This window comes from Chiloscyllium punctatum, chromosome 41, assembly GCF_047496795.1.
Source record: "Chiloscyllium punctatum isolate Juve2018m chromosome 41, sChiPun1.3, whole genome shotgun sequence".
Taxonomy (NCBI): Eukaryota; Metazoa; Chordata; class Chondrichthyes; order Orectolobiformes; family Hemiscylliidae; genus Chiloscyllium; species Chiloscyllium punctatum.
In genome coordinates, this window is record NC_092779.1 from 25,465,815 (window position 1) to 25,483,676 (window position 17,862).

Below are 17,862 nucleotides of genomic sequence, written 5' to 3' on the forward strand. Positions count from 1 at the left end.
AATCATGAGGGGCACGGACAGGGTGATTAGCCAAGGTCATTTCCCTAGGGTAGGGGAGTCCAAAACTGGAGGGCATAAGTTTAAGGAGAAAGGGGAATGATTTAAAAGGGACCTGCGGAGCAATGTTTTCACGCAGAGGGTGATGCATGTATGGAATAAGCTGCAAAAGGAATGGGTGGAGGTGGATACAATTATAATATTTAAAAGGCATCTGGATGGGTATATGAATAGGAAGAGTTTAGAGGGATATGGGCCAAGTGCTGGCAAATGGGACTAGATCAGTTTAGGATAGCTGGTCTGCACGGATGAGTTGGACTTAAAGGTCTGTTTCTATGTAACTCTATGACTCTATGAGTGGGCAGTCTTTACAACTGGAGATGAAGAAATCATGAAATTCTCACAAGTAATTAATGGACAGGCAGAAGGGCAAGATAGTAGATTTAAGGAGGAAGTTAGTTGGAAAGAGAAGGGCTGGGTTTTATTGGAGTTGGGATATTGTTTGCAATTGCTAAAACTATTTTTTAAGCAGCAAATTCAATTTCCCATATATAAATGAACCTACATACTATTCACATAGGCAGAAAGAGATTCATATTAGGGTTCTGTGAGTAGTCACAAGCATGTCTTCCAACATCAGGATTGCCACCAACAGCCCTAGGGAGAATATACATTTCTTGTCCCTCATTATTTTTGTTTCAGTTACAGCAGTTTCGGAAGATTTCTTAAAACCTATCTTGCTTAAGAGCTTGAGAACCTTGGAGGAAGCCTGGTGAGGATTCAGGAAAAGAGGTCAAAATAATATTTTATTTTGAGGCCTGCTTTTGAGATTTTCTCTAGATTTATTTATTCATTTTCAAGAACTCCATGTTCTTTCTCATTAATTCTCATACACACTATCTGGAGAAGAATCCTGGAATGTCACACCTTAATAAGAGGCTGACATCCTAATCTCCTATCTCAGCAGGAAGCCATCTTCTGCAGACATATTTGTTTCTACCCTTCCAGAGATATATAAAGAAAAAGGTTAAAAGTGAGATTCAACCTTAATCTGGGTGTCTTAATGATCTGGTCTACTAACATGTAGACTAGTGTGCCATGAAGATGATGTCTTTAAGAATTGCCATTAAGCATTTCTGCACTGCAGGTAAAGAAATGAAAATTGTTTTCTTACACTGGTTATTGCCAACCAGCTCCTATCAAAAGGAACTAAGACAAAAGAACCTAAATCAACTTACAAGATCAAAGTTGTTGAAATTGACTGTTCAATGATTAATGTCAATGCTACTATGAACATTCATTGTAACAGCCACAATATTCCCCCGTCCACTCTTCATGATTGATTTACAAACTGATTCTCATATCTTTAACTTTTATCCTTCTTTTAGGCTCACTTTTTATTTGTAGTCTGTGTGTGTACATGTCTCACATTTACTAACTAATAAACACACTTATTTATTAACTTGAGAAAACCAGGTTGAATTGGTTTTATTTGAAACATAAATTTATTTGCCTGGGAAGAAAGTACACACAAGAGAAAGCGGTCCCTTTGTAAATTAACCTCATTATGATGAATCGAGAAGGGGATAGGGTGGTGGTGGAATAAAGAAGGGGAGTCGATTCCTTCCTCCTTAACCAGGATCTTGACAATTTGGAGAATCCCATCTGAAAACATAATAAGTTGGGGAACCTTGCTGGGCACTAGTTGTCAAAAGGGACCTCAGGGGCAACTTTTTCACACAGATGGTGGTATATATATGAATGTGCTGCCAGAGGAAGGTGTCTGGTACACTTGCCTTCATTGATCAGAGCATTGAATATAGGAGTTCGGACATCATGTTAGGGCTGTACAAGACATTGGAAGGGCACATTTGGAGTCCTGCGTACAGTTCTTGTTGCCCTGCTATAGGAAAGATGTTATTAAACTGGAAAGGGTGCAAAGAAGATTGACAAGGATGTTACCAGGACTGGAGGGTTGAGTTATAAGATTAAGGATGGCATGGTGGTTTAGTAGTTAGCACTGCTGCTTCATAGCACCAGAAATCTAGGTTCAATTCCAGCCTCAGGTGACTGTCTGGATTTTGCACATTCTCTCTGCATCTGCGTAAGTTTCCTCCAGGTACTCCGGTTTCCTCACACAATCTAAAAATGTGCAAGTTAGGTGGATGGTCATGCTAAATTACCCTGTAGTAGGATTAGCAGGTTAGGTAGATTAATCATGGGAAATGCAGTGTGTAGGGTAGGGAGATGGGGCTGGGTAGGATGCTCTTTGGAGGGTTGCTATGGACTCATTTGGCCAAATGGTCTGTTTCCACACTGGGTAAAAACAAGGACTGCAGATGCTGGAAACCCAAGTCTGGATTAGAGTGGTGCTGGAAAAGCACAGCAGATCAGGCAGCATCCAAGGAGCAGGAAAATCAACGTTTCAGGCAAAAGCCCTTAATCAGGAATAGAGGCAGGAAGCCTGCAGAGTGGAGAGATAAATGAGAGGGGGGTGGGGGTGGGGGTGGGGGTGGGGAGAAAGTAGCATAGAGTACAATGGGTGAATGGGGTGGGAATGAAGGTAATAGGTCAGAGAGGAGGGTGGAGTGGATAGGTGGAAAGGAAGATAGGCAGATAGGACAGGTCATGGGAACAGTGCTGAGCTGGAAGGTTGGAACTGGGGTAAGGTGGAGGGAGGGGAAATGAGGAAACTGGTGAAGTCCACATTGATGCACTGGGGCTGAAGTGCTCTGAGGTGGAAGATGAGGCATTCTTCCTCTTTGCGTCGGGTGGTGAGGGAGCAGTGGTGGAGGAGGCCCAGGACCTGCATGTCCTCAGCAGAGTGGGAAGGGGAGTTGAAATGTTGGGCCACAGGGCAGTGGGGTTGATTGGATGACACTAGGCATGGGGGTCAGAGCTCGATATTGCCATTTCAGTACTTTAAGGCTTCTATTCTATTCTATATGCCTAGGGAATGTGATGGTACATTGAGGGCACACAGAGTTATGAGGTTACATGGGAGCAGGAGGGTGGGAATGAATGGTGGTTGGCATAAGAACAATGTGGAAAGTTGAATTAATGGCTCAGTGAATAGCTGCGGGGCTTTGAAACAACCTGTCTTGGCACCCACACTCATCTGACATTGCCTCAGAAGTTGGCAAACCTGAGCCCTGCCCGTCCACATGTCCAGGAGATGGAAGAAGGGTGTAAATGGGCAGATATGAGGGGCTTGGGTTTCCCAAAGATGGGAAATGGCCTCACACTCATTTACTGAACCCAAGAGAAATGAAAACAACCCTGAGGAACCTCTGTTTGTCCTTGCGCTCCAGGGTGATTGTAGAGTACTGGTAGCTTTAGCAATGTTCTGAGAGTTCGGGTAGGGCTTTATTTGGGTAAGATGGATCTTGTGATGGATAGTTCCGTTATTATGAGCTAGGACCATTCAGCGGCTTCAAGATCACCTTGACTGTTGGTAGCCTTTTATTTCTAGATTTCAAAACTAAAGGCTGGCATGTTCAATATCAAACTACAGACAATATAATTGCCTCTAAAGTACTGGAATGGCAATATAGAGCTCTGACTCCCATGCCTAGTGTCACCCATTCAATCAGACAACATTGTGGGAATCCTGAACTGGGAATCAGTCTATGATACCTAAGTTCTTCTGTGTGCAACAAACTTTAAAGAACTTAGTGTACTGAAATGCAGCAAGGCACTTGATAGCGACACTGTCAGACAAAATGTCACACCAAGTTAATTAAAGAGGCAATAGGGAAAATAATCAATAGTTTCATCAAAAGATAGATTATAAGAAACAACAAGAGACAGAATGAAGTAGACAGAAGGACAGGTTTAGAGAAAAATTTCAGAGCTTTATGCATTGACAGAAAATGCCATGACTTCCACTGGGGGAATAACAAATAAAAATGGTAGAAACAAGTCTTTTGTTCCTTCTTTGTAAAACCATCACATTCCGGTGAACATAAACCTCATAATAAAGTGGAGATACTCACTTTCAAACTGAGGGGCTGTGCGAAGTTCTTCTGGATTTACAAACTGCTGGATGAAAACATAAAGGGTAACGAGTACAATCATCAGGATACCGAGAACAGCTGACACCACAGTATGGAAGAAAAACCTTCAGAGATTTAGAAAGAAAGGAGTGTTAGATGTGGTAAATTTAAAAATTTAAAATATGATTATATCTAAACTTAACTGACAGAGACCAATAAGTTTGCAATTCATTAGAATTTTGTACGCAGTAAGGATCTGCATTTTTATAACATCTTCACAACTTCAGAATGATTCAAAACTTTAAGTCTAGTGAAACACTCCAGTGTAGAATGTTGAATCACAGAATTGTTACAGCACAGTTGAAGGCTTTTGGCCAATCAGATCAATGACACTCTCTGCTGAAACAATTTAGTTATTCCCACTTCCCAGCTCTTTCCCATATCCCAACAAATTTGTATCCATGCTGCCACTGAATCTTTTATTTCATGGGTTTGAATGGGTTTCAACTTTGCTGGAGAATTTATTATATGATAAATTATCAAGCATGGTTTGAAAGTCCAAGTACACCATATCAACTGTCTCACCCACATCGACCCACTCTATAATCTCATCAGAAAAGTCAATCAAATGAGGTAAATTCAAGGCCCAGACTTTCCAATCCTCAGATAGTCATTTCTGCAGAATAGATGGGATTTGCACATTGGACCCTTACAGCATCTGTAGGAACTGCATCACAATTTAAAGATGTTGATGTCCAATTCACCAGTGCCTGGAATCATCCAAAAGTAACCATTTCAATCAGAGAATTCAGAGAGTTTCACTACAGGTAAGTAAGTAGTTACTCGGGAAGAGTTAAATTTTTAAATATCTAATCTAACTCCTTAGTCATTACTAAACAGCCTGCACACACCCCCAATTATATCTTCCTCAAACACTTTAATCCCCAAACCTGACCTGAAAGCTCCCTCTCCCTACCCAGGCCAAGTGTTATGAAATTGAATGCATGTACTGTACCTGTAAGAGAGAGTGAATGCTGGTCTGAACTGAAAGCTTACAAGCACCTGTGATATGACTAGAGGGCAGTCCCAGAGTGTACTGGAAAATTGAAAATATGTAACATTTGGCTGTGAAATGAATATCTGAGTTTTGGTTGCTGTTTTGACAACAATTTCACCAATCAGTTTAAATTATGCCCCAGGACACTAAAACTAAATTGAATTTGAATTTATTGTCTTGCCAACATCAAACTAATGAAATGATCCGATTTTGAGGGTATAAAAATGCAGACATTTTGAAAATTGGAGAGAGAGCATCTGCCATCGAGACAGAAACACCTGGAGAGCAAACATCTTGCTCTCCAAGAAATGAGGAAACACTCTCTATCAAAGGTTCCTTTTTATATGAAAAAGACTCACAGTAAAAAGAAAGAAAACAACCCAGGGAGATCCTCTGCTGGAAGAGGGAAGGCAGAAGAAGACAGCAGCTGTGTGGTTTTGAAATTAAGTTGATGTAATTTTAGCAAGTATCTTATTGGAACAGCATATTGTTACAGAATTGAAGGCAGGTAGTAAACAGTTAAGAGAAAGGAGGGCCTAGAGTTGGAACGGTTGTTGTTTAATGTTCACTTTTAGAGTTAGAAAATAAATTGATGTTATTTTCTTTAAGTAGTGGAATTTGAGAGTTCTCTGTCACTCATATTTTAACAGATTACTAGATGAGATGAGTTTGTCTGGGTTTTCAGGTTTAAGTAACAGAGGGATTCATCGCCATGTCATAACATAAGTCATAGCCCCAGGACCCCTCAGGACCCAATAGCTAGCTCTAATTCTGGGACCCAAAATGTCCCTCTACCAAACATTCCCTTTATGCCCAGAACCCAGCACCCTCTGCTGCTGGACTTGACACCTTACTCTTTGCCTAGGACACAACACCTTACCTCTACATCTAGGACACAACACCCCTGCCATTGATCCTCTATGCTATGGACATGACATCCCTGTCCCACTTCTACTCTGGGATCCCGTATAACTCTCTACCCGTGACCTGCCACAAACACTGCTATAGGGCCTGACACCCCCACACCAATGTTCACAACCTGACACCCTCTCTACACCTGGGGTACAATAATCTCTCTTCACCCAGAACATGACAACCCTCTTCCTAATACCATTAGGAGTAGAACCCACTTCCTGCTTGAAACCAGCTTGCCTTTCTACCCACTGTATCTGATATCCCCCCCCCCCCCCCCCCCCCCCACCCCCAATCAACTTCCCGTACTGAATACTCGGACAATACTGGAAGACTCCCAACATTAGGCAAAGTTATTGTTGAATATGAAATCAAGGTGCTGGTGGACAGAACCCACTATTAGTCAGTGAGTAGGGAGGTGATCATTGCAAAGGAAGAGATCTTGCAGTGAGGCAGCAAGTAAGAAGAGAATCTTGGAGCCCTTTGGAATTGGTGAGCCAATTGGTGAGCATCATCGGCAGATGAGGATGACTCTGTTCCAATCTCAGGGTGAGTGTAGGTGGCTGTACAGACCGATATGGCGACTGCAAGCTCTTGAGGCAGTTGGTGGTCGCAGGAAGGGGTGGGTGGAGCATTGGTGTGGTAGTGCGCTCCTTTCATTGTATTCACAAAGCTTTCATTTTCCCCGATGGCCAGTCTCAAGATGCTCGATGCCTTCCTGGATGCACCCCCTCCAATTTGGATGGTCTTGGGCCAGTAATTCTCAGGTGTCTGTGGGAAAACTACACTTTGCCAGTGAGACCTTGAGACTATCACTGAAGCCCTTCCTCTGTCCACCATTGCTTCGAAGCTGGAAGTTTAGCACCTGCTTGGAGAGTGTTGTGTCAGGTGGTCATGAGGACATCCCCAGCCCATCGCAGCCGATCAAGGGTGGTCAGTGCCTCGATGCTGGGGATGTTGGCCTGGTCAAGGATACCGGTGTTGGTATGTCTTTCTTCCCAGTGGATTTGCAGGAACTTGCGCAGGCAGCGTTGGTATTAGTAATATGGACTACAAGTTTCCATAGCACATGAATTGTTGCAAGATTGAAGCTGGAGGAACAGCTACGCAGTTTAGATGATGGGTACCGTTAATTAAAATTTGTTGCTCTTGCTTACATTTAAGATAAAATGAGAGCAACTGGGAACAAAGGTTCTGAGCTTGGAAAATATTGGACTATTATTGCTGAGAGAAAGCAACTTTAATGAATTGTACAAATGTGACGCAAAAGGAAACAATTTGTTATCCACCAAGACTCATGAAACACAGCTTGACCTGTAAATAAGCATAAACTGCTACCTTGGCAACTGCTACATACAAATTGGAATGTTCATATCTTTACCCTGGCCCTGTTATGCAGTTAACCATTAACTACATCTGGCTTTGAAGCACAACAGCAATGCATGTAGCACCATTCCGAAACTATCCACAGTTAACAGCTGAAATATGTCTCACATATCTAATCAGTCATAAATAACTAGTGCCTGACCACACTGCAAGGAGACTTTTTTTTAAACTACAGTTTACAAAAAAGGGATTTTTAAAATTTGTTTGTGCGATGTTGGCAACACTGGCTAGACCAACATTAATTTTCTATCCCTCATTGCCCTGGACAAGGTGATGGTGAACTGCCTTCTTGAAACACTGCATTCCTTGCAGTGTAGGACCACCCAAAGTGATGTTAGGATTGGTTGTCCTAGATTTTGATCCAGTGAATGTGACGGGATTTGGAATATGGTCCCAAGTTAGGATCTGATTTGGCGATCAGCAAAACTTGCAAGTGACAGTGTTCCCATGCATTGCTGACCTTGTCCTTGCAGGTGGTAGAGGTCACAGGTTTGAAAGGTGCTCCTTAAGTAACCTTGGTGTATTACTGCAGTGCATCTTGTAGTTTGTGCATACTGCTGCCACCAACAAGAGTCCTGAATGGAGTAAATGCTGACAAGTGGTGGATGTGATGCCAGTCAAGTGGGCTGCTTTGTCCTGGATGGTGCCGAGCTTCTCAAGTGCTGCTGGAGCTACACTCATCAGGCAAACAGAAGGTATTCCACAACAATCCTGATCTATGCCTTATAAATGGTAGGCAGATGGTAAATGACTTAGCGTGGGTATCTTAACCTCTTCCTGCCCTTGTAGCCACAGTGTTTATATGGTTAGTCCAGTTAGGCTTGGGTCAATGATAACCCTTCAGAATACTTGGGGAGTGGGGTTCAACAATAGTAATGCCACCAAACATCAAGGGGTGATTGTGAGATTATTTCTTAAAATGGACATTAAACGGACATTATATTATCATGGAGAAATGAAACATTCCATAAGTATAAAATTTGTTTTCTAGGGCCAGTAGTGATTATGCACTTTGCACACCATTAATAATGTAGTTCCATTTCATTCAACCAGGTGCAATCTCTTCAAGTATTTCTACAGTGAAAGTAATTACATAAAAAGGAAAGTTTTCTTCAGTTCAGTAATTAATAATCAATGGTAGACTAGGTGGACTTTGGCAGTGCACCCTATGAATAAGTGTAAAATCGCTGACAGCAATAACTGGGTTTCTAATTTAGACTAGATTCTCTACTGTGTAGAAACAGGCCGTTCGGCCCAACAAGTCCACACCGGCCCTCTGAAGAGTAACCTACCCACCTACTCCCTACTAATGTACCTATCACTATGGGCAATTTAGCATGGTCAATTCACCCGACCTGCACATCTTTGGATTGCGGGAGGAAACCAGAGCACCCAGAGGAAACCCGCGCAGACACAGGGAGAATGTACAAACTCCACGCAGACAGTCACCTGAGGCTGGAATCTAATCTGGGTCCCTGGCGCTGCAAGGCAGCAGTGCTAACCACTGAGCCACTGTGCCACCCTAGACACATATAAACTATATAAGTTGCTATCAGTTTCAGAACAGTAGTGACGGTGAATGCTAACAGTCATTCCAACCACAAAATCCAGGTCAATGAAAGTGACTTTGACTTGTAGCCATACTCATTTGCTGACTTCCTCAACTAGCTAGCTATTGTTTTGTTATAAATTTGAAGGGTTGTAAGTAAATTCTTGAATGCCATACCAGTAGTTTCGCCCTCCTACACAGTTGTTCAGCCACTTGCAATGATGATCAAAATCTGAAATGCACTTGTTACAAGTGCTGCAATGTTTGGCTTTCACTCCCCTGAAAAGAGACAGCAAAAAAAAAGATTCATTCAGCACATGGCTGTGTATATGTCCTTTACCAATGAGGTACAACATGACTGATTTTATGTTGGATCGGCGATTAAGAAGAAACTGTTTATTCAAAGCAATGAAGGTTTGGAATGATCTGCTTCTGGGGTTTTTAAAGGCAAAATAATGGATGCTATAATGGAAAAGCAATTTATCTTGCAATCTCCCACATTACAAATATACCTTGACTAAATGAAGAGCTGAAGGTTTCAAATTGAATCTACAAAGTGGATTACTATATGGGCTTCATAACTGGATGTCTTTCAATTAGAACAAACAAGTCTAAAATCAGATCCGATAGGAGATATTAACAATTACCAGGGGTTGAGATAAGTAAACAGCAACTATGAGATCAGCCAAGCACAAGAGACAGAAGCTTAAAATAATCATTAAGGGAGGGTCTAGGAGAAATTTATGGCAGAGGACAGGTCTGATAATGAGATGCCATTCTAGAAGTGGAAGCAAAATCTATAAATAGATTTTAAAAGATTACTGGTTTGAAAAAAAAGGCAGAGCAATGGGAAGTTATGGATATTTAGGGAGCAAGCAATAGGTATAACACATGATCTTCCTCTGGACCATAAAATGTTCTGAAATATTTGAGTTGCAGGCTAGTAGGATAAGATTTAAGGGGCTCAATGCCCATGTTTCAGTACTGACTTTAAGTAATGCACTGACTGAAATGCCAATCTCCAAAACGATACTAATTGCAAACCTTCAAGGCTGGTGACATCCTTCACAGGTTTTCAACTTCATTTAAAGCTGATTTGTCACTGATGGTCACAGAACTCCCTGTCTTAGGGAGTAGGGAGTAGAAGAAAATAAGTTATACCTGGTTTTTAATTCTGAATCACTCTCACTGGGTTGTGCTGCGAAGTACAGGTGCTGTTGAAGACAGACTCAAACAAAGCTGTGGCTTACTTAAAATTAATAACATGGAAGTAGATCTTTTGAACAACTAATCTATGTCGATGTTTATGTTCTAAACAAGCATCTCTCCAACTTACTTCATCTAACTGGATTAACATACATTTTTATTCATTTTTCCTTCGCATTGGTTTCAAGATTTTTCTTAAACATATCAATACTAGTTGCTGCAACTACCCCTTATATTCTTTCACAGAAAGTGTTCATAGCTGGCTGACTCAGCATTTAATACCCATCTCTAGTTCCTCCTTGAGAAGGTGGTGGCGAGCTACTTTGCTGAACCGTTGCAATCCATGTGGTGTAGGGAGGCCCACAATGCCTTATGGAGGGAGTTCCAGGATTTTGACCCACCGACAATGAAGGTGACATATTTCCAAGTTCAGGATGGTGAGTGGCTTCCAGATGGTGCTGTTCCCATGAATCTGCTGCCCTTGTGGTTGCACATTCCACATTCTAACAGACACTCTGTCAAGGGGTTTCTTCTGAACTTCTGATTGGATTCATTAGTGATTATTTCATACTTATGCTTTCTAATTTTAGTTTGTTTACCATTGTAAACATGTTCTGAGGGCTGGCTTTTATGGACTCTGCCACTGTATTTGATGATTGGCAGCTCATAAAATAAAGTGGGTGCTCTTTCCATGACCTTCCCATTAATTCTCAACCTGTCTCCCATATTACAGTGGGAGATGTCCACTGAGGCCCTTTAGCAGCCAATTAACATTGTAACCCACCACCTTCAGCCTATGTGTTCCAAGGTAGGGTGTGGAGTGCACTGGATCATCAAGAGGCCTGATTGAGAGAAAGAGTATTGGGCAGTGATGGAAACATTGACACAGCGCCTGTGCCCATGAACTCCAAGCCACCCACACTCACCTTTGCTCTGGGTTCTTTTGATGATCCTTGGCCTCTGAAGGTTACACCTCTGGCAGCTTCTACCATTCCTGCTGGTGCAGTTGCACAGCTGCTAATCTCTGGTAGGCCAGTAGCTCTCACAAGGTGGGATTTTGATTCCTGGGGTCCTTGGTTCCAGGGGAGGCCTGTCTCTATCTACTTAAAAATCTGTTCAGCCTTCCTGAAAGAAGGCAATGTGTGGAGTTTGCTTGCTCTTCAACCAATGGACAAAATCTCTGTGGGCTGCATTAAATACCAGCCACAGTGTTAGGACAGTGCAGAAAATTAAAGAATATGTGTAATGGGAGAAAGCATTTGGACCTGCAGTAATGAAAAGGCTGACAGGTTGAAAGTAACTGGCAATAAAGTCAGAGGGGAGATGAAGCAAAGACAAAATAATTAGATGAGTTGGAAAGCAGAGCCTAAAACAGAAATGAAGCAGATTAATCAGTAACTTGTGTTGTTTGCTGTGTTGTGCTTATGAAAATAACGTGATTCCAAATGATGATGCAAAATAAAATCCACCTTGAAACAAAGCAAAGGCAGACAGTATCAGCACAGTATCATGTGACCATAGGATATCGTCATGGGTGAGCCTGTTCTCTCCACATATTACGTCCGCACATGTAAACATTCAAGGGCAATGGAGTTAATTCATAAAAGGATTTTTTAACAAATAAATGGCATAAATGGCACAGTTCCCCCAAACCCCATTTTTACGCTAGCCCCTACTACTAAAGTCAACTCTTCAACTCCAATTACTCCCTTGAGTTAAGTTCAATGAAGATCAATGAAGATCACAGATAAGCTTCAGACTTCTCTTGTCCTTTTGGCTCACTCAGCAATGCATAGAGCACCTCAGCTACTGCTGGGCCCTTCCTGATTCTTAATGTGCTTCACCCCGTGTGTGGAATTAATCCCTGTCCTCTTTTGTTATTTGACATGTAAAGTGCAGAGACTCAAGTACATTCTGTTATAATGTGGGTTTCGATAACACAAATCCACTGACGATGTTTCCAAAACATGAACTTTAAAAACCTGTGTTGGCTGTAACGCGATTACATTGCCTACACTTTAAGTGCTGTTTCTAAAGTACAGATTTTCTATAATGCGGGGTTGCACAATTATCGCATTACATAAGAACTGACTGTAAAATTGAACGTGTGAGCTCATGGACCCTCTGTGTAACCAGGCTGATACATACACATCCACTTCACACAAGTAGCAGTGCTGATTCTGAATGACATGGGGATGCTTGGCTCGATCAAGAGTTGGCATGGGAGTGTTGTAGTTTTTTCTGGTACGCACACTGCTGTCTGCCGGATCAATGGAGACAGCAACCAGGTGGACAATGAAATGATACACAAACAACGTGCTAATTATCTGAAACCATTGATGTTAAGGGACAAAACTAGATTGAGGAACTGATGGAAATTTTTAAAGAAACAAGTTAATACTTCTTACTTAAAGTCATACAGCACGAAACAGTTGGTTTAAGTAATCTGCGCCGATCAGACATCCCAATCTGATCTTGTCCCATTTGCTGGCATTTGTACCATATCACTCTAAATCCTTCCCATTCATGTACCCATCCAGATGCCTTTTAAACATTGTAATTGTACCCACCTTCTACCACCACCCCAGCTCGTTCCATACACACACCACTCTCTGTATGAAAATGTTACCCCTCAGGCCTTTTTTAAGTCTTTCCTCTCTCCCTTTAAACCTATGCCCTCTAGTTTTGGACTCCCCTAGCATGGGGAAAAGGCCTTGGCAAGTTACCCTATCCATTATCCCTCATGATTTCATAAACCTCTGTAAGATCACCCCTCAGCCTCTGCGCTTCAGGAAAAAAAAGCGCTATGTGTTAAATCCTTCAGTCCCAGCAACATCCTTGTAAATCTTTTCTGCACCCTCTCAAGTTTAACAGCATCCTTTCTATAGAAGGGTGACCAAAATTGATCTATAGTTCAAGCCAATATACAGTAAGCAAGACCATTGAGTAATTAGTTCACTGGTTGAAGGGAAATGAGAGAATGTGACAGGAAATCTGGTGCAATCCAACACTGAACAGCAACACCCTTTACCTTGTTGACCACTTTAACCCTGAGTACAGTGAAATTCACATTACTTGACACACACCAGAATCAAATAGAGTTGCTAATCAAAAATGGCATTAAATTGCAATTCATGGTAATAGTAGCAATTGAATAAAACATGCCTCAATGTACACTACAACTGGCAGAGGCTTAGAGCCTCTCTGCTTTGGACTGTTTTTCATTACAAACATTGAGGGAAAAATCCTTCAAACTTTCAGCAAGTTCTTTGACCATCACCTCAGACTGGCAATATTGATACTTTATGTGTGACATCTGAGGTGCAGGAAATAAGTGAGATTCTGGTTTGTGGAATATTCCGGTGGATAGGGTACCAAATGCCATGAATTCTATTGGGCAAAGCATCAAAACTCTATGCAACACAACATTTGATCTTTTCCTGTCGGTCCATTTTCTATGTTCACACACAAATGAAAGTATTTGTATCTTTTTCACAATTAAGATCCTGCTCCACCAAAATTCATGAAAAAGACACCTTGTTCATTATTCCCAATAGATTGTAGCAGCTATATTATAGCTCAGTTAGTTAGATCAGTCATAGTCAGAAAGTTACAGGTTCAACTCACAGCTCATAGACTTGAGTACTGAAATCTAAATAAACAATGCAGGACAGTACTGAAGGAGTGCTGCACTGTCGGGGGTGCTTTTATTTTCAGTGCTAAGTTAAATCAAAGTACTGTCTGCCCTCTTTGGTGGTGAAAGATGCATGGCATTATATTGAAGAAAACTAGAGGAGTTACTCCTGGCAACACAAAAACAATTTGTTATCTACTCTTTGCCACATTGGTGTTTGTAGGAATTTTTTATGCATAAATTAAGAACATAAAACCAGAAGTAGGAACAGGAGTGGTCTACTTCACCATTCAACTAATCAAGAATCTATCTCAGTCTTAAATATACACAAAGACTCTGCCCCCACAGCTCTTTGTGGCAAGGAGTTCTAAAGATTCACAACCCTCTCAGAGAAGAAATTCTTGCTTATCTCAGTCTTAAATTGGAGCTCTTTTATCCTGAAACTATGCCCTCTATCCCTAGACTCTTCCATGAGGGGAAACATTCGCTCAGCGTTTTGTCTGTCAAACCCCTTCAGAATCCTACATGTTTCTATGATATCACCACTCATTCTTCTTAATCCCAATGAGTAGAGTTCAAATCTGTTTACCCTTTGCTCAATCCCCCCATTCCCAGGATTAACCTAGCAAACCTTCTCTGAATTGCCTCCAATGAAATAGTATCTTTCTTTCAGTAAAGAGACCAAAGCTGCACATAGTATTCCAGGTGTGGTCTCATCATCACCTTATATAGACTCCCCTACTTGTATTTTCCAACCCCCTTGAAATAATGGCGAACATTCCAATAGCCTTCCTGATTACCTGCTGCACCCCTGTGCTAGCCTCCTGTGTTTCATGTACAAGAACCCCCAAGTCCTTTTGTGTTGCACTTTCCGCAGCTTTTCTCCATTTAAATAATATTGTTCTTATGTTTTGCTTCCAATATTTTCCCATATTATATTCCATTTGTTAACTTTCTTGCCTACTTACTTAACCTATCAGTATTCCTGTGAACTGTTTGTAGCCCTCTTGCAACCTTCCTTTCCAATTCTGGGCGGCACGGTAGCACATTTGTTAGCACTGCTGCCTCACAGCGCCAGAGACCCAGGTTTAATTCCCACCTCAGGCGACTGACTGTGTGGAGTTTGCACATTCTCCCCGTGTCAGTGTGGGTTTCCTCTGGATGCTCCGGTTTCCTCCCACAGTCCAAAATGGTGCAGGTTAGGTGAATTGACCATGTTAAATTACCTGTAGTGTTAGGTGTAGGGGAATGAGTCTGGGTGGGTTGTGGGTTGGTGTGGACTTGTTGGGCTGAAGGGCCTGTTTCCACACTGTGAGTAATCTAATCTAATCTATATTTGTGTCGTCTGTAACTTTGGCTGTAGTATATTTGCTTCTTTCCTCCAAGTCGTTCGTATATATTGGAAACAGTTGTGATCCCAGCAGACAGCTCTGTGGAACCCCACTGATCATGAGTTGCCAGCCTGAAAAAGAACCTGTCACCCCCTGTTTCCTGCTAATTTATCAAGTCTCTATCTGTGCCAAAATACCAGCTCCAATACTCTTAACATATAATTTAAAAACTGAAAGAACTGCGGACGCTGTAAATCAGAGACAAAAATAGAAATTGCTGGAAAAAGCTTGGCAGGTCAGGCAGTACCTGTGGAGAGAAATCAGAGTTAATATTTAGGGTCGCATGATCCTTCTTCAGACCTCAGTTCTGAGGAAGGATCACTCGGCCTGAAACGCTAACTCTGATTTCTCTCCACAGATGCTGCCAGACTTGCTAAACATTTTCAGCAATTTTTATTTTTGTATCTTATAATCTAACCTTTTGAGTGGTACCTTGTCAAGTGCTTTCTGGAAGTCCAAATACAAAACATCTATTGGTTCCCCAATACCACTCTGGTGAGGCTTCCTTAAAAGCTCTAATAGGTTTGTTGGACACCATTTCCCTTTCATGAAACCAGACTGACGCTGTTTGATTAGATTATGATTTTCCAAAAATGCTTCTATTACTTCCTTAATAATTGATCCCAATATTTTTCCAATAATAGGTACTGGGCTAATCAGCCTATAGTTAGCTGCTTTTTGCCTCTCTTTCTTTTTGAAAAAGACTGTCACTTTGGGAGGATTTTATTCCTTTGGCAGCGTCCAATATTTGTTTGGAAAATTACAACCAATGAAACCATTATCTCTGTAACTTCTTTTTGAATCCTAGGATAAACGCCATCAGGGTCAGTTGACGTTTCTGCCTTTAGCCCCATTAGTTTATCATCACTTTTCTATTGATGTTGATGGTACTTAATTCATTCCCCCCCATATTCTTTGGTATTAATGGGATGTTTGAAGTATCTTCCACCGTAAAGATTGATGCAAAATATCTGTTCTACTCCTCTGCCATTTCCTTGTTACCCATAAACATCTCCCCAGATTAATTTTCTAAGGGACCTATGTTAACTTTGACTCTCTCTTCCTTTTTATACATTAAAAGAAGGACTTATTGTTAGCTTTTATATTCCTCGCTAGTTTGCCTTCATAGTTTATTTTCTCTTTCTTTATTATCTTTTTAGATCACCTTTGTTGGATTCTGAATTTATCCCATTCTTCTGGGGGAATCACTGACTTTTGTCTCCTTATATACTTTCTCTTTCAATTTAATACTCTCCATAATTTTATCCATTAGCCATGATTTGTTTATCCCTTGCTTAGAATCGTTCCTCTTATTACGACACAGCGGCGAACCCTTCTGCTCATTCAACCAAACACCCAGAAAAGGTTCACCTTGCCTCATAAGCTGTTAAAGTATGAGTGACAGAGAATTCTCAAATTCCACAATTTAAAGAAAAATACGATCAATTTATTCCTTAAGTCTAAAAGTGAACATTAAACAACTATTCACAACTCTAAGCTCCCCTTTCTCTTAACTGCTTCTTATCTGCCTCCAACTCTATAACAACATACTGTTCCAATAAACAGTTGTATTAAAATTACAACAACTTAATTTCAAAACCATACAGCATCTGTCATCTCCGATGGGTGTCCTTCTTTTTCACAGCCAAATTTTACATATTTTCAATTTTCCAGTGCACTCTAAGACTGCTAGCTAGTCATATAACTGGTGCTTATAGGCTCTCTGTGCAAAACAGCATTCACTCTCTCTTAAAAGTACAGTACATAACACTCATTACTGGGATGTATTTTTGCTGAGATCATGATTTATTTCTTTATATGTTTTCCTCTGCTGAATTACTATCTTTCTTGCTAATCCATCTGCTCAGTCCACTTAAGCTAACTCTACCCTGATTTCATTGCAATTCCTTCTTTTCAAGTTAAACACAGTTGTTGCTCACCCAAGTTTCTCACTTTTGAACTGAATATTAAATTCTATGGTGTTATGATCACTACTTCTTAGAGGGTTTCTTTTTTTAATGAGGTAATTTATTAAAACTGCCTCATTGCCCATTACCAGATCTAAGATTGTCTGCTTTATGGTTGGCTCCATGATACATTGCTCCTTGAAACTATTCCTAAAGCACCCTATGAATTTGTTGTTATCGCTACCTTTTCCAACTTGATTAAGTTCAAGTTGATAAATCTTGATTTGATTAAAGAAACTCATAAGTATTGCTCTGTTCTTTTTAAATGCTCCTATTATTTGTTGGCGTATACCCTTTCCTACATTGTGGCTACTGTTTAGGGATATATATACTACTCCTACCATAACCTTCTTTCCCTTGCTGTTTTCAACCTCGACCCAAATGCCCTCTACATCAGCCAAGCCTAGATAATCTCTCACAACTGTCTTCATCTCTGATTAATATCTTTTCCTTCCTTCCTGTCTTTCCAAAAGGTCAAATATTCTTTTTCCAATTTTGATATCCAAGTAAACATGTTTTCATAATGGTGATGAGATCACACCCATTTTTCCCAACTTGTGTCATCAGCTCAATACTTCTTGCTCCTTGCATTAAGATACAAAGCCTTTAGACTTGCCTTTCTATGGTTTTTAATCATCCTAACTTGTCTATGGCCCATGGCCCTAGTTGCCTCTCAACTTTGATTACCTGCCTACCACATTTGCATGTTACAGTTCTTTTTACTGTCCTGGATTCTCTTTTCCTTGTCACTCTGCTTAGGTTCCCTTT

The 17,862-nt window shown here is 41.0% G+C and overlaps 1 protein-coding gene across 1 annotated transcript in view; it reads right to left on the reverse strand.

Annotated features, from left to right (window-relative positions):
• Positions 1–17,862, reverse strand: part of zdhhc11 (zDHHC palmitoyltransferase 11) — a 95,396-nt gene that overhangs the window by 30,658 nt on the left and 46,876 nt on the right. Inside the window, exons 3-5 of the mRNA XM_072560582.1 lie at positions 12,251–12,429; positions 9,074–9,175; positions 3,993–4,117 (exon numbers count right to left, since the gene is read on the reverse strand). Of these exons, the coding sequence (XP_072416683.1) occupies positions 3,993–4,117; positions 9,074–9,175; positions 12,251–12,429 (406 nt within the window). The remainder of the gene's footprint in view (positions 1–3,992; positions 4,118–9,073; positions 9,176–12,250; positions 12,430–17,862) is intronic.